Source organism: Pseudomyrmex gracilis, unplaced genomic scaffold (genome assembly GCF_002006095.1).
Source record: "Pseudomyrmex gracilis isolate BER0280 unplaced genomic scaffold, ASM200609v1 scaffold_6, whole genome shotgun sequence".
NCBI lineage: Eukaryota > Metazoa > Arthropoda > Insecta > Hymenoptera > Formicidae > Pseudomyrmex > Pseudomyrmex gracilis.
The window spans coordinates 906,644-931,218 of record NW_018020590.1 but is presented as its reverse complement, the minus strand read 5'-3'; the positions used below and the strand labels follow the sequence as shown (position 1 = coordinate 931,218).

Below are 24,575 nucleotides of genomic sequence, written 5' to 3'. Positions count from 1 at the left end.
TGACCTCGGCCGCGCGGCCTTGGCGGGGTCACTGACCTCGGCCGCGCGGCCTTGACGGGGCACTGACCTCGGCCGCGCGGCCTTGGTGGGGGGGTCACTGACCTTGGCCGCGGCGGTGTTACTGACTTCGGTCACGTGATTACGATATATATATATATACATATATGCGTATGTGTGTATTATATATAGATATAGAATATTACATATAATATATATAATATTCTCTTTTTTACCCTTTTCCGTGTCACGTGTTGTTTTTCCACTTCTCTCTCTCACTATTTTTTGAGTTTGATTTTCATGCGTTATTTCTGACACTTCTCATATGTGTATTATATGGTTTATAAGACGTATATACTTTTGTTATCGCGGTGACATGTGTTCACTGACAACACGTTAAATAAAAATAACAATAGCGTGCGCCTGTGTTGTGCTAGTATTGTAAATAATGTTATAGTCAATATTTAAGTTTTTGAAATTTATTTAAAAAACAGATGTATTTTTACAGTAATATATATACAAAAGTATTGTGTTTACACTTAAAGTCTACATTGTAAGATAAGTCTACATTGTAAGAATATTCACAATAATGTATACTTTAACTTTTTTTATTCTTCATTGTATCTAACGTTGACTGTAAGTCAAGCAATTCTTTGTCCGGTACATATCGTTTCTTTTCATATTCGGGATCAAAAATGTCAACATTTAAGATAACACCTTGTGGCAAAGCTGCTTCCAATACTCTAACCAACACTGAACATTTTGTAGAAGGTACATCAGATATTTGTACATTTCTCTCATAAACTTTAAGATTGTATTCAGCTGCTATTGCAGCTGTTCCCATTTTAAATCTCTGAATTTTGAATGTTTCAGGTGGTAATGGCCAACTAGAGAAAGAAAGAGAGAAAAAGTGATTATTATTTAAAAGTTAAGAAAATTATTGAAAAATAAATGAAAAAATGTATAAATATATACCTGTCATCTATGTCAATCTGCATAATATCTGCTATTTTATGTATGAAACTTTGATAGGATTCCAGCTCAGGATAATTGTAGCCTTTAATTTGTACATTTAACGTGGAGACAAGTGGAATTTTCGATTTTCCTGTCTATAAAAATCAGAGAAAATTAAATTTATAATCAACAATTTTTTTCACAAATTGTTCATATCTAACCTGTAAATAATCAGGCTCGAACAAACTTCCAGTATAGACTTTAGCTGATTGACTTGCTTTTGGGATAAGTAAACGTTGTCCAAGCATTCTAATCTAAAATGACACAATCCTATATACGTTAATTATAATAAAATAAATAATAAAAACAATTTGTATAGTTATGTAGGTTATTTTTATACGTAAATTGTAAGCGTGATGGCTGAAAATGTGACATACCTGTTTGATCATATTTAAAGCCATTTCTTGTAAATTATTAAGTGACCAATTTATTGATTTCAAGCAAAATTGGTAAAATTCTCTTTGTTTACGAAAGTTGTCACGCGAGTTTGGTAATTTTGTTTCGAGAGATCAGCTGATTATATAAAACAACCTATTTGACATTCCGTCCAACTTCCAACGCATGTCGCTTCTGTAGCGTCAATTCCCTGAGCAAAGACCTCTGAGATTCCTGTCTGTGTGCGATAGTGCTTAATTATTTATCAACATTCCTTTTTTTATCAACAATAATATCCTACAACAAATGTTAACAATTGTTATATAATTTACTACGAAAATTATGGATATCGAAACGGAAAATGTAATAAATCTGGTATTTCCTGGAGGTATTCCAGGTTGGTTTGAGTGTTTGATAATTAAATAAAATAAAATTATCAATATGTATTCGCAACAATACATTTATATCTTTTGTGTAACTAATTTAGCAATTTGTTTCCAGAATTGTGGAAAGAGAATCCTGAATTTTATCAATATCTCTCAAAACTTGGTGGCTTTGATGTAGATCAACTAAGTAAGACTGCTTTTTCAGTTATTTTTATGTTTTTAATGATTAAAAAACAGTTTCTTTACATTTTACATTATATTACAATTTTTGTTTAGGTAAAGAACCTGATCACTTGTCTGACGAGAAAAATGCAGTGCTTCAAACTACACAGGAGTTAGTTTTTGCAAATTACAAAACCTTTATTCAAACAGCAGAAAGTTCACGAGAGATACTCAATCATGTAAGAAACACACGAAGACTTAAGAAGTGTAAATCTCTCCAAAATGAACTTACTGACAAATACATTATTGCATTGCTTTGATTTTAGTTCAATGAGACTGAGAGCCGTCTCGACAAGCTTGTACAAAAGATTCCGGAATTCGTGGAGAAGTGTCAATCGTTTTGCGACACTTCGAAAGATATTAACGCGCATCGAAGATTGAACAGTTTGACGTTAACACGAAATGCGGAGTTACTCGAAATTCTTGAAATGCCCCAATTAATGGAATCCTGTTTGAGGAGCAACCAATACAACGAAGCGCTGGAGTTGTCTCAATACGCTCGTCAATTAGGAATGAAACACGGAGACATTCCGATTATATCGGTACAAATTCAGCGGTTTAAAAGTTTTGACAAATCTATGTCGTAATAACTTTAGCGATGTAATTTTTCACTAATATTTCAGTCTATAGTAGCAGAGATCGAAAGCAGCTGGTCAGGGATGGTGGGACAAGTAGTTGGCTCTCTGAGAGGGGATCTACCGCTTCCAAGATGCTTACAACTTGTAGGTTTGCTACGATCCATGGACGCATTTACGGAATCGGAGCTTCGTATAAAGTTCCTTCAGGCGAGAGACAGCTGGCTCCAAAGCTTGCTAAATGCCATACCTAAAGAAGATCGTAAGACAGTTTTTTTTTTTTGACATTTTAGTAAATCACATAATCAAGAAAATTGAATACATTGATTTTTAACGTTTGCAGCTAATCTTCACATAGCCAAAACGATAGAACTCTCCAGGATACATTTGTTTAACATAATAACTCAGTACAAAGCTATGTTTAACGACGATGAATTAACAATTCCCGGCCGCGACTTGACGCTAAATGAGTCCGCAATATTTTATCATTGGTTGGAAGAAAAGGTAGATTTTTGTGAAACGGATGTAATATAGACAAAGGTAGCAACAAGATCAAGTAGACCTCTAGGCCTTTTAATTTTTGTGTTTCTGTAGCTCATTGTAACGAGATAGACTTCAAACTTCATGTGTTTTACAATTTCTCTTTTAGATATCGCAATTCCTTGTTACGTTAGAACAAGATTTACCTGGAGTAACGTCTATAGATTCCATTTTGGGTCAGTGTACGTATTTTGGATTATCGTTTGGTCGAGTGGGCGTCGATTTTACTGGTCGAATGTCGGATATATTTGTACGCGTTATCGGTGAAAAGTTCGAACAGAATGTTCGTCGAACGACCAGGAAATTTGAGAAAGACATGGAAACGTTTACGCTGATTAATAAAACACAACGACTCGATATAAAAACCGAGATCTCCATTAATGCTGTGAGTGTGTAAAAAATATATACGTGCCATATAATGATTTTATTTACACAGATTTGTAACATGCGCATCTTTGCAATTGACTTATAGGAGAATCCACCCGAACAACTAGTAGAATTCTATCCTTTGGCCGAATATTGCAATGGAATAATAACAGCATTCAACGAGTTGAGACTCTGCTCACCAGTTGCACTTTCTACCTTATGTACAAAACTACTGCAAGAGTCTTTGCGTAGTGTGGCGAAGGCCATGCTGGTATTTTACAAGCAAGAACAACAAGTGAGTTTTTACATATCGCCGTGTATATATAAATTTCTATCTTCAAATTAGATGATTTCGTAAAGGTGAAATAAATAAAACTTACAGGCTTTCGCGGCCGCCGAGCGAGAAAACATGAGCAAATTTACAGAATGTTTGAGCGAGCAATTGATTCCCTACATACAATGTTGCATACACGCGATCTTTCCACCCGCTCAAATCGCGATGCATTTAGGAATATCAATTGGTGCGCTCCAGAAAGAAGTGCGTATATATTGTGAAGCGCATATATAGCGAAGAAACACGTGTAAAAGTTTTTAACTAATTAATAAATTTACAGGAAATTACATACTTGAATAAGCATAGTATACTAGAACCTGTGACTGCACTTCTACCCGTTAAAAAAGACACTTTCATTTCAACATTGCCTAATATGCAGTCATTAACGTCTCCGCCGGTAGAAGCTGTGAATGCTCTCTCGAAAAAAGCTACTGCAGTTAAAACAGAGGAACCAGGAAAAGAAAAAGAAATTGATCAACAAAGAGCATTATCAAAAAGCAATGTACAAAATTCGCAAAATGTCAATGATGTAAATCGAAGTATGTAATCATAAGCTTAGACCAAATCTTCCTTTCTGAGGCGGGAGATTGGCTTAGTGTCAATGCTGACGTAATAACACTATACCGATCGACATCAGATTCGAATCTCGCCGTCTCACTTCTAGGTGGTTCGAAGTCTACCTTTCAAAATTGTAAGTCCATGAGAAAGAGTACAGAAGAATATAAGGAAAAAAAACAAAGGCTTTCTGTTTTATATCACAACAAATAAATAAATTTTTTCGACTGCAAACCCATGTTTATTGAAAATAAAAATGCATACACAGAGTAATTAGGCTCTAATGGGGATGTCGAAAATATATATGAAAGGTTCGGATGTAAAACGAGTAACATGAAACTTATCAACTTATCCTGTCTTATCCTTTCATTTACACCCGAACCTAATTTACATGAGTATCTTTCACTTATTCTTTCATAGATTCTTCTGTGACTTGGCTGGGCTGCGCAGTCTCGTGTCCATCTTTTTTCTTTTTAATACCAGAGACAATATCGTCGATTCTTAGAAGCAAAATAGCTGTCTCGACTGCTGTTTTGTACGTCTGTAACTTTACAGACAATGGTTCCCAAATACCATATTCTTTCATGTCAACTAATTTACCCGTTTCCCCGTCAATTCCCCAAGTGGTTCCTTCAGTTGCATGCTTCGCACGTAATCCCGTCAAAGTTCTAATAGTATTTGCACCGCAATTTTGCGCCAACGTTCTGGGAATAATTTCCAAGGCCTGTGCGATCGCCTTGTACGGCCATTGTTCAACACTGGCAAGACCAGCTGCCTTTTCTGTTAAGAGTCTCGATACCGCCATTTCGACCGCTCCACCGCCTATAATAAAAAGAATACGATAAGAAGTGTGTTCCACATCAATATTGCTGTGGAAGATAAGACAATATTAGATTTTTATTTTACCTGGTACAAGTTTCGGATCGATAAGAAGATTTCTCGCCACGTGCAACGCATCTTGCAGATTTCTCTCAGTTTCATTTAAAATATCCTTACTAGCTCCTCTCAGAATGATGGTGCAGGCTTTAGGATCTTTGCATTCCGTAATAAAACAGAAATAATCGTCACCGAGCTTCTTGATTTCGAAAAGACCAGCTCTTGTGCCGACATCTTCCTCCTTTAATTCCTCAGTGCGATTGACAACAGTGGCGCCGCAAGCACGAGCAATTCTGTTGATATCGCTTTTTCGTAATCTGCGTATTGCCGAAATGCCGGCTTTAACGAGAAAATGCTGCGCCAAGTCGGATATACCCTTTTCTGTTATCACGACATCTGGTTTTACTGAAATAACTTCTTCACAAACTTTCTTTACATGTTCTTCCTCCAGTTCCAGAATCTTCGTGAAATCAGCTTCGTTCATTATCTCAATGTTTGTCTGAGATTCACCTTTTTTGTATTCCAATGGACAATCCAGTAGTACTATTCTTGGATTTTTTATGTAACGTCTCATTTTTGGATGTGTCACGTCCTTGTTAATCATCACACCCTTAAGAACAACACTGTCCTCCATCGTGGCACCTGGTATTTTCTCCACTTTGGCGTAACGTTTGATGTCAATCTCTCGCCTGCCGTTTTCTTCAAGCATCACCGTATAAACGGCATCTAGCGCAATCTGACACGCCAATTCTGACCAGCGTCTGATAAATTTCGTACCGATACATGAGTTTATCACCTGGATCATTTTGTTCCTGTCATTGCAATCTAGTTCAATACTGACTTGGTCATTCAGAATTGTAATCATATCTTCCAGAGCTTGACGGTATGCTCTTATAATAACAGTAGGATGCATGTTCTGTTCCAGAAACAGTTCAGCAGTTGCCAACATTTCACCCGCCAGAACAATGACAGATGTTGTTCCATCTCCTACTTCTTCATCTTGAGTTCTAGCAATTTCTATCATGGATTTTGCAGCTGGATGCTGTACTGTAATTTCTCTAAGAATAGCATTGCCATCATTGGTCATAACAATTCCACCCATCGGATCCATCAGCATTTTCAACCTAGCTTGCGGGCCCACACATGTTCTAATGACATCAGCAATAGCCTTTGTACAAAAGTGGTAAAAAAGATAAAGTTCAATTATTTCGATAATTATTTCTCAAACATAATAACAAATTCAAGTTTTATATTTTCTTTTAATACCTATATTTAACATTGCATATATTTCAGATAAAAAAAAAACTGGAAATGAAGATGACGCTACATTTACGATATCCTGCTTTCCTTATTGGAAAACGTGCGTAGGCGTGTCAGCACATGTGAGTGAATCAACACCTTATAAAGTCAAATCGCAATTTTATAATAAATACTTTAGATGCTCACCTTGCCTGCTTGGATATTTTCCCTTTGTACTTTCCTACCGGAATCCCTTTTCGTGTTCGGGCCTGCAATGATCAAGATATTCGACATGGTTAGAGAGACAAATATATTCGAGTTGCTAACAAACGACAGTCGCAAAGTGTGCTTTCAACTTACTCAGTACCAGAACGGTATTTGGAGTGGATCCAAACATTATGTTTATAATTTTTTTCTGTTTTCACTGAAAGAGACCAGTATAACACAAGATATCCTTTAAAAGCGTGAGAAGGGTTAGGCTCTCTCGTTAATGGCGAAGTCAAGAATCATCAAGGCTGCGGTCCGTTTCATGCTTAATCGCGCATTTATCTGTAGTATACGTCACGTATACTATAGATAAATGTGAGCTTAAGTATGACACAGACCGCAGCCCAAGAATACTTCTAGAAACACACTATATATGTATAAGCGGCAATCCGGTTGGTGTTCGGTTTGATGCACTTGTGATTCTTGGACCGTAAAAGTTAGTCCATACGCCATTCACTGGCAAGATATATAAACGGCAATTCATTACTCACGGCCGATTTCTTCATACCTTTCAATAGCTATCTTCTGGATAAATTCCTCTGAGAACCAATAAGGAGAACCAATTTTGGGAGATATCTTCTAGATAAAGTTATCGAAAACTTATCTAGAAGTGAAAAAATTGGCTGACAGTCGACATAAGTCTACACAAGAGTCATTCTGTCTTTGTTTCTCACTGAATACTGAACGAAGACAGAATGACTTTTGTGTCGACTTGTGTCGACTGTGACTCCTAAAAGGAAAGCAGCCTTTATGTGCGTACCTTCACCACTTTGGTGCTCTCGGTGCTGTCACCGTGCAGTACTGAAATCTATAGCTCACGTTGCGTATATTATAGATTCTAGTACCGGCACGTGTTTGCGTTCCAAACATCTTTTTTAACCAGAACAAATAGAGTTTTGGAACGCAGTCCAAACGCGGTTGGAGGAGAAGAGAATGACGGAATAGAGGGAGAGAATCAGAAGAGAGAATTCATTCCCCTCGCCGCACACGATTCAATGTCTTGATACAAGCAAATGATAACAAACGTAGGTTATTAACGTTTGCGTCCATAACAGCGGGCGAATATTATGCACACAGTGATGGGAAAAGGAGAAACGTAAAAAAATTCTTGGTTAATCATCCATCACCACGATGGAAAGTACGAGCGACAAGTTTTTCTACGTGTATAGTTCTTCATTAGATACCAGAATACAAATTAAAATGTAAGTTTTGTTTCGTACTTTGACTCTGTCATTAAGAGATATCTCGAGTTCAAATAATAAAAGCAGTTATCATCCTTCCCATTACACAACACACAAACATTAATTATACTAACATAAAATAATCGGATCAGACTAATTAATGTGAATGTGTATGTGTTGGATTATTTAGTCTTTATCTGTTGTACCACCACATATGAAAAACTTCTTTAGATGTGATATGCTTACACATTTAGCTTAGTGTGTCATTTGTCTGTTATTTCTTACATTACAGAGGCACATTAGAAGGTAAGAGACAGATGCCGGAATATGATCAACTACTTCGAGATCCTTTGCTCAAGTATTCTGGTTTGTATGAGACTGGTGGAGTCTGTGGAGATTTAGCTGCATCCTTACAAGTGTGGGCTGGTGGCAGGCCACTAGCTCTACCAGTACTTACAGCTTATAAACATTTTACTAAGCGCTGGAAGTAAGTCATCTCCAAATTTCATATTTTACCATTTTATTTGTGTACTTTGCTATTAAACTCTTATGACATGTAGCTGGAATCAGTGGGTCTATCTGCCACTCTCTTACACGGATCTGCCACGTGATGCCCAACTGTGCATAACTCTGTACGATTGTGCAGGACCTGGTAGACAAATACCAGTAGGTGGCACAACTATATCACTCTTTGGAAAACATGGAGTTTATCGACAAGGTATGTTGGATCTCAGAGTATGGCCTGGGGTAGAAGCAGATGGGGGAGTTCCTACTAGTACACCAGGGAAAGCCAGAGATGATGGAAAGGAGCAAATGCAAAGGCTGGCAAAACTTGTTAAAAAACACAGAAATGGGCAGATAAACAAAATTGACTGGCTGGATAGATTAACTTTTAGAGAGATTGAATTGATCAATGAGAAAGAGAAACGAGCATCCGAATATCTATACTTGATGATAGAATTTCCAGAAGTAACAATGGATGGTGTACCGGTATATAATGAGCATTTTAAAATTATTTTTATGCAAAGACATAGAATTATTTCATACGTTTATTTTATTTCGTATTTAATTTATTGTAGTACTCGATTGTGTATTATGAAAAAGATGGTGATGAGGTGTTCCAACATAGATTACAACCAGATGTTGTGACACTTCCTGACTATGAAATTTTACAAGTAAGATTTAATTTTCCTAAATTTGTGTGTGTATACTATATTTTATTATTTTTCTCAAATCATGAAGCAAAAACTCAAATTTTTTTTCAGGAGAATCTTGTAGAAGCAAAACATCATAAATTAGCTCGCAGTTTACGTAGCGGCGGTAATACTCGCGAATTAAAACCTACTTCAACTGTACGAGACGCTTTAAATACCATATTGGGATATCCGCCGACAACTGCGCTTTCTACGGAGGAACAGGATTTGATATGGAAATACAGGTTTTACTTGTCTACTCAGAAAAAAGCATTGACCAAATTTGTAAAATGTGTTAACTGGAAAGTTGCGGGTGAGGAACGTCAAGCCTTGGAGATGCTTGCTATATGGTTGCCACCTGATTCCGAAGACGCCTTAGAACTGCTAGGACCCGCGTTCACTCATCCGGCTATCAGAAGATACGCGATCACCAGACTGAATCAAGCGCCTGATGACGATCTTATGTTATACTTATTGCAATTGGTGCAAGCCTTGAAGTATGAAGATTTCGAAAGCATTAAGGCTGCTTATCAAGCTATGTTGAAGGAAAAAGAAGACGGATTGGAATCAAAAAGTTGGAGTAGTGAAAAATTAGAAAAAGGCGAACGAGAAAAAACGGAAAAGTTAGAAAGAAACGATAAATTAGATAGAGATATAAGAAGTAGCGATTCCATGTCTACTCCGGTCACAACTGTGAGTAGCGCTTCTATTATCATACATATCTTTATTGTTTTTATTATTACACATATGTTATTTTATTTCTAGTCTAGCGAATCGGAAAGTCAATTATCGACAAATCAAGAACCACTGATGGATTTAGCATCGTTCTTAATTACACGAGCTTGTCAAAACTCAATGTTGGCTAATTATTTTTATTGGTATCTGTCTATTGAGTGTGAGGAACAAGCGGATCCTGCAATAAGCGCGAAACAAGATACGCGAGTCAAAGAAATGTATGTCACTGTAATGAAAATGTTTTCCATGACGTTATCGCAGGGAAACGCCGTTTGGCAAAAAAGAAGTGCGTTTCTGTTACGACAGAAAGTGTTCATCGATCAATTGGTATCTCTAGTAAAAGCTGTCGCGCGCGAGAGCGGAAACCGAAAGAAGAAGACCGATAGGTTGAGAACATTACTGACGGATCCGGATCCGGCGTTCAAGATTAATTTCTCGAATTTCGAGCCAATACCTTTTCCTTTAGATCCCGAGATTTGCATCAAAGGAATTATTCCAGAAAAGTATATATTCAAGCTTTTCAATTTATATATTTATATATTGTGTGTATACATAAATTTTATAGAACGTTTATGCTAGAAAAAACCAAAAAAAACTTGTTTTACGCTACTTTTATAGGGCGAGTCTTTTCAAATCGGCGCTGATGCCATCTAAACTTACATTTTTAACAACGGATAATACCGAATACATTGCTATTTTTAAGCACGGAGACGACTTACGACAAGACCAATTAATTTTACAAACAATAGCGCTTATGGATAAATTACTAAGAAGAGAGAATTTAGATTTGAAGTTAACTCCATATAGGTAGTTTTTTTTTATATAAAATGCACCCGCAATATTACGACTATCTTGTGATTCAATAAATTATTCTAGGGTACTCGCAACAAGCACTAAACACGGTTTTGTACAATTTATCGAATCCACAACGGTTGCGGAAGTTCTAGCCAGTGAAGGATCGATATTGAACTTCTTTCGAAAGCATCATCCTTCAGAAACCGGACCTTACGGAGTAGTACCTGAAGTCATGGACACTTATGTCCGTAGTTGCGGTAAGCGCGAATTCGTAATCTCGTAGAATATATACACACAAAAAGAACAACGTTATTTAAATATTAATTTTAAACTATTATAGCTGGCTATTGCATAATAACGTATGTGCTGGGCGTCGGCGATCGTCATTTGGATAATTTATTACTCACAGCATCAGGTATACATACACTTCGCGCGCAATTATGAAGTGATATAAAAAAAAATAATAACAATATCTACTGTACTTTGCAGGCAAACTTTTTCATATCGATTTTGGCTATATTTTGGGCAGAGACCCGAAGCCTTTGCCTCCTCCGATGAAGCTCAGCAAAGAAATGGTCGAAGCGATGGGCGGCGTTGGCTCAGAGCATTATCATGAATTTCGGAAACAGTGCTATACGGCGTTTCTTCATTTGCGAAGACACGCCAATCTGATATTGAATCTGTTCTCGCTTATGGTGGACGCCAGTGTGCCGGATATTGCTCTTGAACCGGATAAAGCTGTGAAAAAGGTTCAAGACAAATTACGACTGGACCTGTCCGATGAAGAAGCTGTGCACTATGTACATAATCTTCTCGACTTGTCAGTCACTGCGGTAATGGCTGTGTTGGTGGAGCAACTTCATAAATTCGCACAATATTGGAGAAAGTAATAAGATGAAATCAATGTACAGCGAAATCACGCAAACTGTGTTCCTTTCTAAAAAATGTTAGACATTATTAATTGTATATACGATGTATTCATATAACAGTATCAATAATATAATAAAAACATAACTTATTGTATAATATTTTGGGGATATTTTAGCTAATAAAACAATCTTTGATAAATAATTTATCATTTTCTGCCCAATACCAATATTTCAGCTAAATTCAACAATATGTGTGAGTTACTCTATATATATTTGATATTTAATTAGAATTTATATACATGTATATGAAATAATTAAATATTAACACAGGACACAATGTGTACTTTAAACAAAAAAATTATAAACGTTACTTATCGCAAAAATAATACAAATTATAAATTTAAAAAATATTGAATCTTTTTTTTCTTTTGTGAGAAAATAGAGGAACGATAAAAACGACATTCACAACATGTAATTTGTTACGTAAATACTATATATTTATTTCTTAATTACAATTGTGTATGTGGGGTGCACACAATAGAAATAAATGTAAATAGACAATATGTTAGTGTCGAAAATATCAAATTGTTATTTAATATATGAAACGCAGAGGAGGCGCTAATTTTATTCACCAATATCACTTTGTCATTTATGAAATAATGAAAATTAATAGATACTTATATTTTATCTATTATATGTATATATATACAGGGTGTCCCAGAATTGCCGTACAATCTTTCGTAGGCAGGTAGAAGGAATAAAACTGAGTCGAAAAGTCCTGAACCATTTTTTTCTATTATTTATAATAAAGGAGTAATTATTGAGTAAATCAGGCCAATCAGCGCAGACCTTTAGCCAGGCACACGTCAGTGAGCGCTCACACACACCAGGCGCGCGGCTCACTGACGTGCGTCTGGCTAAAGGTCTGCGCTGATAGGCCTGATTTACTCAATAATTACTCCTTTATTATAAATAATAGAAAAAAATGGTTCAGGACTTTTCGACTCAGTTTTATTCCTTCTACCTGCCTACGAGAGATTGTACGGCAATTCTGGGACACCCTGTATATACATATATATATATATATATGTATATGAAAAAGTTCTTTCTTTCCTCTTGTAATAGAAAATGTAGCTACATATTGTTTATTCTATTACACGTACTATATCCATATATATACGTGAATTAACGTAATTGTTTTGTTAAATGTAAGATATATCTAAAGAATCAGCATAATTACAGAACATTAACAATTCTCAGTCCGTTCTCGAAGATCTATCAGACTTATTTTACACTCGACGACATAATATATTGCATTCTCACCTGTGTTATTTTATGCAGCAACATGAAAAAATTCACAAGTTGGTTTTACTCTCTGATACATCAACGTAATATGTACATACGTGACCAGAATTAAAAACACCATAAGAAATAAAACCATAGATTTATTCTTGATTATATGTAACATGAGAGACTATAAAGAGAATAATAAAAATAAAAATAATAATAATAATAATATTAATAATAATATTAATAATAATAATGAATTATTATCATTAATATTAGTTGTGTGTGTGTACACTTATTAATTATAATTATTATTATAATCAAATTTTTATATAATTCCTCTTATGATAATATAATTCTGTTTCTAATAAATTTGTCATGTTTGAAAATTGTGTGTATGACTTAAACATGTCTTAAAATTCTAGTGTATTTCTCGCGCGATTATATTTTCTTCACACTTACATACAACAAGCACAGTGGCATAAGTGTCTTTTACACAAAAAAAGTTGCACTAATAATATGCCTCAACAATATCGTAACAATGAAAGATACAACTTTGTGTATAAAAGCATTTACATCACTTTACATAACTTGTTATATGTTCTAAAAACATTGCTCCATTTTCTTAAACGTAATACACTATGTCTCAAACGAAGACTTCACTAGTTTTCGACATGTTTCAAACACGACAAATTTTTTAATGAACTCATACGTTTCCTTTACATCGATCAACTTATTAACATCAAATGCGTATCATGTAAGTGAAATAATAAACATTTGCATATTTCGTATATATATATATATTGTTTTTTTCTATTGTTTTACAATAAACCAAGTAATAATAATAATAATAATAATGTTGATAATAATAATAATAATAATTCTCTCATTTTCCTCAAAGCCTCGCATATCTTTTGTCACGACTCTCGCACAATGATGATCGTTACATCGTTTACACTAAGCAAGCCGAGACATACTGCACAACACTTATCGAAAAATGAAATCTTTAAATGACAGATCGGGAAAAATGTTTTCGCACTTTCACGTACTTAAGAGCAACACATAGCTGACACATTTCAGAAATATTGTGCTCTTTGTTTCAAGGCTAAGTGGGTTACCGAACCAGCTATGAGAGGAGCACCAGAAGAGGGGAAAAAAAAAAAAAAAAAAAAAAAAAAAATAATAATAATAAACTAAACTAGGACATCCTCAATGTTAGTGATATTAAGCTGTGAAATCAGATCAGAAGCAAAACTATTGCTCTGTTTCATAAAATCACACAAATTCATCTCTTATTATAAATGTAATAAACTGCTTATAATTACGACTCGATATCGAAGTAGTAGTGAAATCTTGGGATTCCTCTATTGCTAATAACTTTTTTCTATTTTTTGCAATCAACATAATGTCCACTATTAATTGATCGTATAATTTCTTAAGAATTTTGTATTGTATTGTACAATATTATTTTGTTACACGAATGTTATCACACGATTTTCACCACTGCTCCATTATATAGAAATATAGACAAAAGTCAAAAACCGCCTATTTCACGTAATTTTTATACAACAAAGGCCACAACGCACACAAAAAGTTAAGCAGTAAGACGTAGGCAGTAAGGAAATCGACCAATCATAGAACAACATTCTCTCGAACGCAAGTTAAATTCGAGAGAATATTAGCTTGTGATTGACTGATTTCTTTACTGCTTACGTTTTACTTCTTGAGTTTTTGTATATGTCACGACCTTAAGATTTACTTAAAAACAATCCCGAATTTCCTTCATTTAACTGCAACAGTAACATCTTACTCGGAATACAAAGAAAAAAGATATCAACAAAAATCAGATTCTCTTTCGGGATCATTCAATGACACCAAGTCAACATATTTCTATTCTCTCTCGACATCTCGCTCTCTTTCGATACAAAACGCGATAAAACTCTTGACCAAGAAGGGACTTAGAAGTCATCCAGTGAAATCTGACACTTTGAAAAGTGTTTCGGCTTTACTGCGACGGATCAAATTCAATTCCGCGGTTGTTTTTAAGTTCTACTGTACTACCAAAGAATAATAGTGATATATTCTTGATACAGAACTATCTTGTTTTCCACGAAACACTGACACGACGGCAAAATAAAAATATGCATAACACAACAAAACCATAATCCCTCTATAATATGCATCACGTACAGGATCCTAAAAAACGGATTCGCGATTTTGTTTTTTCGTCTCGACATGCACAAATGCATGTGAATAAATTTATTTGTACGTAAGGGCTTAGCGGTAAAATGTAAGACTAAATTTCATCTTAAAGTCTAAGCGTTTGTCTTAATATTATAATCATCTTAACATTATATTTACATCTGAAAATAGATTCAAGTGTTTGTATTTTTTTTGCGGTTGTACAGCCAAGTACAGCCTATTTCAAGTGGGGACTCTCATCATTGCCACAGCCCCCTGCAATATATTACCTGTCCATAGATCTGGTAGCTGGTACCGAGCTCTCCACGAGATCGTGCCTCTCGATCGGAGAATTTTCTAGCGTATAATCCGCTGGGTATCCTTCGGAATAGGTTGGAGTAGCCTCACCTTGCTGTCTCAGTCTCAGTTCGCCCGATCTTTCCTGGTAGAAGCTCTGCGACGCTTCAATGTTCGGTGACGAGGACGACTGTTCCGTTTTCCCATCCAGATCATCCGTAGAGTAGTAACTCTGACTCGCTTCGCTTTCGGGTCTGTTGGGATCGTAGTAACCGGGGGAGATACCTTGATTGCTGTAATTGGTCGTTTCCTCGGCTGGCGTGAAGTAACTCTGACTTACTTCCTGTGGATTACCCTCGTAATAACCACCGGGAGTGACATGTTCTTCGTGCGGGTCTTCTTCTAATCGGGAATTGGTGTCCTGATCGACAGACTCGTAGTAACTCTCCGTCACCTCCTGGTGATGAGCGTAATAGCTAGATGGCTCATTGCGATGATGATCGGTACTTTCGGGAACAAAATTCTGTGAACAGGTTTCGTCCAAGCCAGGCATAGAGATTGGCACCTCATACGACGTCGACACGTTCTGCTCGACTATCACCTGGTCCTCATAGCTAGAAGTAGGCACCGAGTCCACGTGATGAGTCGACGTGATGTCGGGATTCAAACTGTACGACGAAGAGGTCGGAATCTCTGGTACTCCGTTGTCACGGATGCTGGTATGCTCTGTGCTGACCGATGTATCTGGAATCACACTGGATGAAGCAATATTAAGCTCTTCGCATGGCGGAATCTCATAAGATGACGTGCTTATTGCGCTTTCCTGATCCTGATCACGCTCTTGATTCTCAGGTGTCTCCGGTACATAAGACGAGCTTGCAGTCTCGTCTTCGTTCAGTCCAGAATTGTTCGTCGATACGGACGACGTGCCAATACCATCAGCGCCGATATCATTAGATTGAGACGGTATGTTGCCCTCTTGACTGATCTCAGCGTCAGTTTCTAGATTCTCTGTCATGTTCTCACTCTTATCGACTTCGTAACTTTGTGTGGGGAAGCTCTGATCGTCGATTGTCTCGTCGGCACAAGGTCGTTCTACATCACTCTGTGCGATTTCGTTAAAAGACTGCGTTGGTGCGTTTATGTTGGTTTCCACCGAAGCTTCGTATGATTGAGAAGCTTCGTTTTTCGAATGTTCAAAGGACTGAGTTGGTGGTTCTGTTACGACAGCTTCTTCATCTACTTCCATTGGTTCATATGTGATCGACTGGGTAGCTTCACCCGACGAGCTCTCTAACTTGTTAGCGGACTGACTGGGTAAATCTACGGAGTCGTTGCTGACGGGAACGTTGAACTGCTCATACTGAGACTGCGACGGTACTTCTTGACTAGTTTCCGTGTTCGTTGCCTCTTCTTCGTCCGCAAAACGCAGTTCCATGCTCTGGCGAAGACGACGTCTGTCCGATTCCTCCTGTGATGACGGCTCATCTATTGTTTCGTCCACTTCCATAGTCGCGTCGCTCGAAGGATTCAATAGAACCTGCGAAGTCGCTTGAACGTCTATTTGGTTCGACGTACCTACTTGTTGTTTAACTTTACTATCGGACTCTTCAGAAAATGTTAGTTGTTTCAGCTTGTCCATTGCATCTGCCTCGTGCAATTCGGCAGTTTTAAGTTCACTCGAATCAGTCACGTCAAAGTTCACTTGTTCCATGGAATTAGATTCGGATCTAACTAGCGTGCTTTCGTCTATTATCGGTAAACTAGTCATTGGCGTGTTGCTCTCCTTGGTGTCACCTTCCGATTCTCGCACAACTTCCATTGTGCTCGACGCGCTACTTTCCTTAACTGATTGTTGTAAAATCAGTTCTTCAGACGTAATAGGAACTTCCTGAGAAGAAAAGACTTGTTGCATCGTTGTGGTTTGCTCCTTGTCCAAGTTCTTTACTTCGTTAGTTGATATAATAGACTTCTGCGGAGATGACGGAACTTCGTGCGAGGAAATCATCTCCGATGTAACCGTGACATCTTGAGACTGCACGTTCTCTGCTGGCGCTTTGGAAACCAGCATCTCTGACACTGGCACATCTACGAACGCTTGGTCGGTGACAATCGTTGTGTTAAATTGTGAATTGTCCGTATAAGCGTCGTCAATGATTGGCATCGACGGAGTTGTTTGCACCTGCGAACTCTCTAGAACTATGTTATTCGACATAGTCACTGTATACGAAGCCGACGGTGTAATTGCAATTTCAGCGCCTTGTACACTCTGCGTCTCCTCCAGATTTGGTATTACTAAGTATTGAGTGCTCACAGGAATTTCCGTGCGTTCGACGATCTCACCGGTCGTTGTTGCCGTCGGATCTTCTATAATCTCACCGATGTCTGGCATCGAATTGCCGGGGATCTGAATCTGTGTCTCACCTGCTGTGGATATGTAGGAAATATTGGGATTCGTGATGGTGATCGGTAATTCGAGAGAGGACGGGATAGTGGAGACTACTGATGTAGATGCCGTCTCTTTTGATTGAATCGAGACGTTGCTCGGCACTTCAAGTGGTGTCATGATTGGCTGATTTAGCGTCAACGATGTCTCTAACACAGATGGCGATGATATTGGTTCCGTAGGTGGAATGATGGTCGATTGCAAAATAGTTTGATTGATTAAACTGGTCTGAGTCAGACCGGTCTGAGTCATAACGCTACCAGTTTGACTTTCTGACAGACTGATCTCTTGTTGAAAGTCTGTGTTCGCGAGAGCAGCCGCCAAAATGTCTTGATTAGATGTTTGAATAACCTCCGATGCAGGGAAACTCTCGGTTATAATTGCAGTTTGACTAGCCTCCGTCACGTTGGTCTGAATATTTGGCAAAATACCGTTGTCAAATTGAAGAACGATATTGTCCAGCGTTCCGGTTTCTCCCAGAGAACTTGGATCTATATACAGAGTTCTCGTGCCATCCGGATTCTGCGTGGTTCCTTCCAGCGACATAAGAGCATTGTTATCAAGTGGTTGTATCTGTCCTTGCTCGTCAATTGTCACCAACACGTAAGTTTGCGTACCGTCGCTGCTTTCCGTCGGTAAAGCCATGATTTGTGGTTGCGTAACCACTTTTGTCTCTTCCACTTTCTCCGTGTCGGCGCTCTTTTCAGGCTGGAACTTCTCAATTTGCTTCTTTTGAGCAGAATCCACAGGTTGCACATTTGTCTTTGCTTTCTTGTCCGCGTCAATTGGCTCTAGAGGAGGCAAAGGTACGGTTGTAGCGATACTCGCAGTTGTCGTAACGGTGCTCATAGAATTCATAGGAACGTTCATTAGATTCTTCTGCGCTTTGCTTGAAGTTTGAGATTTTGCAGGAGACTTTGAAATTGTGGGAGCTTGTTTCGATTGAGCAACCGTCTTGGTGGGAGTTGACATGTTGGTGGAAGTTGCGACAATAGTCTTCGGAAGAATATTTTGCACCGTCGACATCGACTCTTGCGCTTTTTGAGCCGCCATCTTCTGCTGCGCCTTTGTCTGGCGACTGCCAGTTCTAGGAATGATAACTTTTTGCGTAGTCGCAGTCTTGCCTTTCGGCTGTACTTGCTGCATTATCGTCACCGTCGGCTGAGCGCTGCTCGGCGAAGCAATATTCTGAATAGCGGTCGGTTGCACCGTTTGCTTGACAATCTTTTTACTCTGCGGTGTACTCTTCTGAATACCGGCGGCGGGGGAGGCAGTCTGCAAAATTAACGTGCTGCCTGATAATTTTGCGGATGTTCTTCCCTGTGAACCTCCCGCGGTTGTTGTGGCTTTTGGTGACTTCTGCAATATCTGTACTTTATGTTGCACCTGTTGATATTGCACCTTGCCGCTTTTGGTAGGACTCTTGGTAACGATGGTCTTCATCTGTTGTCCGCTTATCGGCGTCAGGATAGTACCTTTGTTGCTGACGATGGTTGGCGTACCTAATATGGTCTTACCAGTAATGGCTTGAGACACCGGTGTCAAAATTGTCTTTGTACCACCTAGACTTTGGCCTTGGGCAGACAAAAGAGTTGTACCCTTAGTGACTAAAGCTTTTGAGCTGATAATTGTCTTACCGCTTATAGCAGTAATTGGTGTGTAAACACCACCTTTTGTAAGAATTCCTTGAGACAACGTACCTAATTTAGTCACGGTGCCTGAAATCGGAGTAAACGTCGTACTGATTATTTTCTGACCAGAGACTAGTTTAGAAGTGGTGGGTGATACAGCGGTGGCAGCGGCTGCGTCACCTTTTGGCGCAATAACTTTCGGTGTCTTCGAAGTGATTATACTGCCTTGCGGACTGATCGGGCACAATAATTGCTGACCTTTACTAGTCACGATTTTTTGCATTTTACCGCTCAGGGTCTTAGAAATATTTACTGGCACCATCTTAGCCTGAGATTGTCCCGATGTCAATATGACGACTTTACCACCTTGCTGAATCAATTGTGCACCGCTCGTTATCGTCTTACTGATATTGGGTGGGAGAATTACCTTCTGTGAAGTACTGGATTTGCTTTGAACAACCTGACGTAATTGCTGCTGACCACTTGCCGTTTGCACGATAACGTATTTGCCTGGAGTAGGACTTTTCTGTGCTAGAACAGGTGTTGTTTTACCGACCGGTTGTGCGCTCTGAAATTTCAAGCCCTTCACACCGCCCGTGAGTGGTGGTACTACTGTCTTGACACTTGTGATAGTCGGTTTCGCTTTGCTCTTACTCTTCAATATTGCTGGCATGCCGCTTTTCTTCTTCGGTGATGGCGATGGTGACGGCTCGGTAGTAGGAGTTTCGTTCACAATCTTAAATTGAGTCTGAGTAGGCGACATTATTTGTGTAGTCGGAGTAAGAGAGAGCGTACTTGGAATCGAACCGGATGCTGGTATAATTGACGATATAACCACTGGCATCTGCTCTATCTGTTCTGGGGTGAGCATGTCATCGCTGAGAACAAATGGCATGGAATTGATGTCGAATTCCATGTCCACGAGATTCTGTGAACTCACTGGCGTGGTCACGATAGTCGTGGGCGTGGTATTTTGTTCCTTGTTCTGAGCATCTAGAAGCGTTTCTACCTCTTCTGTCTTTAATACCTGAAGCTTCTTGGTTATAGGTAACTGCGAACTGGTCACGCTAGATTTTACAGTTTTCACTTTACTATTCGAAGACGAAGTATCTATTTTCATCACTTTTGCCTTAGAAGCGCCTTTCTTTGCGGCATCTATTTCCAGTTTATGTTTTACGCCTTTTTGTGGTGTTTTATCGAGCAACTTTGTCTTCAGGATTTGTACTGGCTCGGTCAAAGTTACATTTTCTATTATACGCGGCATCTCGCGTTTTTTTACGGGCATACTGATATCGGACGATAAGGAAGATATAGGCACGGATGTTTGCGGAGTTTTGTCCAATTTTTTATCATCATTCTTAGTGTTGTCCTCGAGAGATGTACTCGATTGAAGTGATGATTTATTAGATGCGATAGCAAATTCGCTGGGCGATGATCCACCAAGCTGATCAATTGTTAAGACATTATCTCCAATTTTTGTATCGATCTCTACATTCTCCTCGACAACTACCTCCGTATTTTCAATATTGCTCATATCAATCGATAGATTTGACGTATTTCTTTGAATATTTCCTTCGAGTAGAATATTTTCCTCCGCAGGTTGAATAGTTTCAGAAACTTCCAAATCTTTGCTTGATTCATCAAGTTTTGTGCTTTTTGCTGGTGAAGCAGTAACATTAGTATCAGTTTCTTCGGCTTTCTTCTTAGCTGCCCGTTTCTCTCTTCTTCCTTTAGATGTCTCGGTATTTCCAGCAAGTGTTTTCTTGTCTATCTCTAAAGTCTTCAGAAAAGCCTCTTGGAATGTGTTGCTTGGCTTCTCTTCCGAGAACAAATCTTTCCTTCCTTTACCTGTTTCTGGAGTAAATCTACCTTTGTATCTCGTTTGCATAGAAGATTTCTTAGGTATCCCTTGCTCGGGTGTCGTTTTTGTCGGGCTCTTAGATACATTCTTCGCATCGTCTGCTTGAGATATGGTACTTGATGATTTAGCCGGCGATTTTATTTCCGACTGATTAACATCTTTTTTCGGAGTTTCTTTGACCGATTCTATTTCTTGTTTCTTTTCAACCGATTTCTCCGAGGTTTCCTTGAAACTTTCAACGGTCTCTTGCAGTTCATTCTCGGTTTTTGAAGATTTTATTATTTCATCTGTTGTCTTGATTACAGTTTTTACCTCTGGTTGATTTTCTATATTTATTTTTTCTTCGACATCAGTCTTAGCTTCTGGTTGAGGTACAGATACAGGTTCAGGTACAACTTGACGTTCAGGTTCAGCTTCAATTTTGGGTTCCGGATCAATTTTACTTTCAGACTCAGGCTTGGTCTCCATAGCTTGAGTGGTTTGCACATCTGTATCAAGCAACTCTATTTGTGACAATTCAAACTTTTTTATTTGGGATTTTTTCGGTGGTAGCATATCTACGTTGATTTTCGTCGTATCTCGTGGAGTTTCAATCTTATTTGCAATATCCTCAGTTTGCGCTTTGATCGAAGATGTCTCTTGATCATTAATATCTTCTTCATTTTCATTATCTTGTTTTAATATATCTTCTTTGTCTTTCTCATTCACTTTCTCTTCGAAAGTTTTATCTAAATTTAGTTGTACATCTTGCACTTTATTTGCTTCCAGCACTGTCGTTACTTCAGAAAGTGTATTTATATCATCTCTCGCAGCTGCTTTGTTCGGACTCTTTACCGATTCCTCAAGTATATCATGTTTCGTTTCTTCTGATATTTTCTCTTCGGAAAACGTCAACTTCTTAGAAACATTACTCTCGGATGCTCCTTGTTTTATATCAATCGACGAAACATTATTTTGACTATCCGTTTGATACGATACTTCTATTTCTTGTTTGTCCATCTGAACAACAAGTTCGCTGCTACTTTTGGTATCGACGCCTTTTGGACGTCTGCCTCTTTTGGGTTTACTGACAATTTTCTCCTTGACAGTTTCGCTTTCAGATTGACTCTCGTCTGTTCTAAGCGCTTTATAATCAGGGTCTGAAACATATATATCGGATTCCAAGTATTTTTTATTCGGTTTGCGTCTTCTACCGCTGTACGATCGATCCGTGTCGGAGTCTGAAGTCTTTCTCTCGAGTTCGAATCTTTCGCTCATCCGAAATCTCTTATTACTTCTGTTGACTTTTGGACTCTTTTCCACATTAGTATCTCTACTAGTCGACCTCGCATTCTTACGTGGCCGTCCTCGTCCTCGTTTTTTCAATGTCTGACCAGCACGACTTTCTGAGAGTTTGGAGTCGATGCTTCGATCCAACATGTCAATGTCCGAATTTTCGCTCTGTTCAACCATCGTTTCTGCAGATTCGGATACAGTCTCGTCTTCTGTTTCCGTAGTACATCGTTCTGACATAGTATCTTCTGTTTCTTTTGTAGATGTGTCATTAGACTCCGTGATCACGTTTTCTTCCGAGTCAGTTTTTGTGGATTGAAGCAACTTATCGTCAGATTTGATATCCACGGATATTTTATCCTTATTTTTTGTCGTTTTGTCGCTTTTCACTGAGACACTAGGTGAACTTGTAATTTCTTTCTCAGTGTCTTTTGTAACAAGTGAAGCATTATCGCCAATATCGGCATCTTCTCTCTCGACTTCGAATATTTCTACAATCTCCACTTCAGTTTCGCAGGTACTAGACTTCTGTTGATCATTCTCCGATTGTACAAGTTCTTGTTTCTTGTCTGTTTTTTCATCTTCAGCTTTCTTCACTTCTGTTTTATCTTGTACAACTTCATCAAGCTCTTCATTCGCTTTAGTTTCCTTCTTCTCTTGATGAGTATCGGTACCTTGTATTATCTCTATTATTTCATGAGCTTTTAAATCCATGGATTTATCTAATTCAGACATTTTTTCGGCGTTTCTTTTGATTTCGTTTTTCAAAGCTTGACTCATTTCGAACTCCTTGATAATTTCCTTTTTCAGAGATAAACTTTTCTCGCCAAATACTCTGGGAATTTTTCGTACAGGCTGTATGGAAGGCTCGCTCAAATCGTCTTCGTCAAAATCGAAACACGACAGTCGTGATTTCTTATCGTCTTTGTCGGATGCATTTTTGTTCTCACTGTCGGAACTTGAAGCGTCTTTCTTTGGCGGCTTTTTAGTTTCGTTAGACGCATTACTAGAAGTGCCTTTTTCAGAGAGTTTATGTTCAGCCTCAAACTTTCTGTCGAAGCGTATGTTTTTTGAAGTATGCAAATAATCTAATGAATCTCTTATCTTTTTGATCGATAAGTCTTCAGTTTCTTTCAGGAGTTTTTCCGTTTCCGTCATAATTTCATTAGTATCTGCTTTATTATCTTCTTCGTTGTATTCCTTGCTTTCATCGGCGCTCGATATATTTTTCACAGACGAGCTGTTTAAGCTGCTATTTAGGGAACTAGTATTTACATCACCATTTGTATCGTCGTCTAACTCTTCGTCGTCCCAGTCGGCCAATAATTTCTCTTTCAATTTTGGATCAATCTTCTTCTTCTTACTACTTTTCTCACTCTGTTTCTGGCTTTTTCGTTTGCTCGATTCCTCTCCGCTCTCGCTCTTCTTCCTACTCGATTGACTCTTCTCTTTCTTCACATATTTTCGTTTTGGTGTGCTCACATCGGATATTCTACTGTGCGATTGTGAGTATGTTTTTGATTGTGGCGACGGAGATTCGCTTAAGCGATGACTTTTTATGTGACAGATAATTACATTAACGCGTGAAGAGGTAAAACTACAAATATGACAGCGATATACAGAAGAACCCATATTGGGTGATATTGACGGTAAGCTGCCGGGTTGCTGACGAATACGAACCTCATGATCGCTTTCTCCGCGCGAGAAGCGTGGATGTGTGATCTTTTTTATAAGGTCCGAACCGTCACTTCGCCTATGTCCATCTTCTCGATCGCGTCGTTTCTTCGGAATCTTCTTCTCGCCAAATAGTGCAGAGATATCTGGCTTTTCTTCCGGACAGAATTTTTCCTGTCTTAATATGTTAGGGTCACCGCCTGTCAACTTTTCAGCTGTTTCCACATCACCCGGAAATTTGTCCATGTAATTTGCACCATCCTTACTTTTGCTTCGATATTTATCTGTCAAAAATTTAAAAATTCAATTTGGAAAGACAATTGTCAGGAGACAAATTTTAATATCTAAGAAACAAATTGTATCATATTTACCTAATCCCTTTTTAATAAAATCATCTTTTAGGGTAC

General features: G+C 38.2%; 5 protein-coding genes across 5 annotated transcripts; 2 read left to right on the top strand and 3 right to left on the bottom strand.

The window, feature by feature from the left end:
• Positions 1–460: 460 nt before the first annotated feature.
• LOC109858535 lies at positions 461–1,545 on the bottom strand. Its single transcript, XM_020435902.1, has 4 exons — positions 1,389–1,545; positions 1,173–1,265; positions 973–1,106; positions 461–884 (listed from the first exon to the last, which is right to left on the bottom strand). The coding sequence occupies exons 1-4, from the start codon at positions 1,410–1,412 to the stop codon at positions 596–598; spliced, it is 540 nt and encodes a 179-aa protein (XP_020291491.1). The 5' UTR covers positions 1,413–1,545; the 3' UTR covers positions 461–595.
• Positions 1,546–1,571: 26 nt separating this feature from the next.
• LOC109858524 (conserved oligomeric Golgi complex subunit 8) lies at positions 1,572–4,713 on the top strand. The gene is made up of 10 exons (XM_020435875.1): positions 1,572–1,783; positions 1,888–1,959; positions 2,049–2,173; positions 2,261–2,536; positions 2,618–2,831; positions 2,913–3,073; positions 3,219–3,494; positions 3,582–3,770; positions 3,858–4,013; positions 4,090–4,713. The coding sequence occupies exons 1-10, from the start codon at positions 1,729–1,731 to the stop codon at positions 4,354–4,356; spliced, it is 1,791 nt and encodes a 596-aa protein (XP_020291464.1). The 5' UTR covers positions 1,572–1,728; the 3' UTR covers positions 4,357–4,713.
• Positions 4,580–7,002, bottom strand: LOC109858529 (T-complex protein 1 subunit gamma). The gene is made up of 4 exons (XM_020435889.1): positions 6,840–7,002; positions 6,687–6,748; positions 5,271–6,408; positions 4,580–5,186 (listed from the first exon to the last, which is right to left on the bottom strand). The coding sequence occupies exons 1-4, from the start codon at positions 6,874–6,876 to the stop codon at positions 4,771–4,773; spliced, it is 1,653 nt and encodes a 550-aa protein (XP_020291478.1). The 5' UTR covers positions 6,877–7,002; the 3' UTR covers positions 4,580–4,770.
• Positions 7,003–7,691: 689 nt separating this feature from the next.
• On the top strand, positions 7,692–11,678 carry LOC109858806 (phosphatidylinositol 3-kinase catalytic subunit type 3). The gene is made up of 10 exons (XM_020436426.1): positions 7,692–7,948; positions 8,220–8,414; positions 8,488–8,917; positions 9,007–9,102; positions 9,193–9,813; positions 9,886–10,358; positions 10,474–10,662; positions 10,732–10,907; positions 10,991–11,065; positions 11,140–11,678. Exons 1-10 carry the CDS (start codon positions 7,878–7,880, stop codon positions 11,538–11,540), a joined length of 2,727 nt encoding a protein of 908 aa, XP_020292015.1. The 5' UTR covers positions 7,692–7,877; the 3' UTR covers positions 11,541–11,678.
• A 1,469-nt stretch (positions 11,679–13,147) lies between these two features.
• Positions 13,148–24,571, bottom strand: LOC109858979 (mucin-17-like). The gene is made up of 2 exons (XM_020436761.1): positions 24,540–24,571; positions 13,148–24,452 (listed from the first exon to the last, which is right to left on the bottom strand). The coding sequence occupies exon 2, from the start codon at positions 24,412–24,414 to the stop codon at positions 15,274–15,276; it is 9,141 nt and encodes a 3,046-aa protein (XP_020292350.1). The 5' UTR covers positions 24,415–24,452; positions 24,540–24,571; the 3' UTR covers positions 13,148–15,273.
• Positions 24,572–24,575: the final 4 nt, after the last annotated feature.

Coding starts and splice junctions, on each gene's coding strand:
- LOC109858535 (XM_020435902.1), bottom strand. CDS start 1,412: ATGGCTTTAAATATGATCAAACAG. Junction 1,266..1,388: donor CTTTAAATATGATCAAACAG/GTATGTCACATT, acceptor GTGTCATTTTAG/ATTAGAATGCTTGGACAACG. Junction 1,107..1,172: donor TCGAGCCTGATTATTTACAG/GTTAGATATGAA, acceptor TGATTTTTATAG/ACAGGAAAATCGAAAATTCC.
- LOC109858524 (XM_020435875.1), top strand. CDS start 1,729: ATGGATATCGAAACGGAAAATGTAATAAATCTGGTATTTCCTGGAGGT. Junction 1,784..1,887: donor ATTTCCTGGAGGTATTCCAG/GTTGGTTTGAGT, acceptor ATTTGTTTCCAG/AATTGTGGAAAGAGAATCCT. Junction 3,495..3,581: donor CCGAGATCTCCATTAATGCT/GTGAGTGTGTAA, acceptor ATTGACTTATAG/GAGAATCCACCCGAACAACT.
- LOC109858529 (XM_020435889.1), bottom strand. CDS start 6,876: ATGTTTGGATCCACTCCAAATACCGTTCTGGTACTGA. Junction 6,749..6,839: donor AAATACCGTTCTGGTACTGA/GTAAGTTGAAAG, acceptor TGATCATTGCAG/GCCCGAACACGAAAAGGGAT. Junction 6,409..6,686: donor AAAATATCCAAGCAGGCAAG/GTGAGCATCTAA, acceptor TTTTGTACAAAG/GCTATTGCTGATGTCATTAG.
- LOC109858806 (XM_020436426.1), top strand. CDS start 7,878: ATGGAAAGTACGAGCGACAAGTTTTTCTACGTGTATAGTTCTTCATTA. Junction 8,415..8,487: donor CATTTTACTAAGCGCTGGAA/GTAAGTCATCTC, acceptor TATGACATGTAG/CTGGAATCAGTGGGTCTATC. Junction 11,066..11,139: donor TTTATTACTCACAGCATCAG/GTATACATACAC, acceptor TGTACTTTGCAG/GCAAACTTTTTCATATCGAT.
- LOC109858979 (XM_020436761.1), bottom strand. CDS start 24,414: ATGGACAAATTTCCGGGTGATGTGGAAACAGCTGAAAAGTTGACAGGC.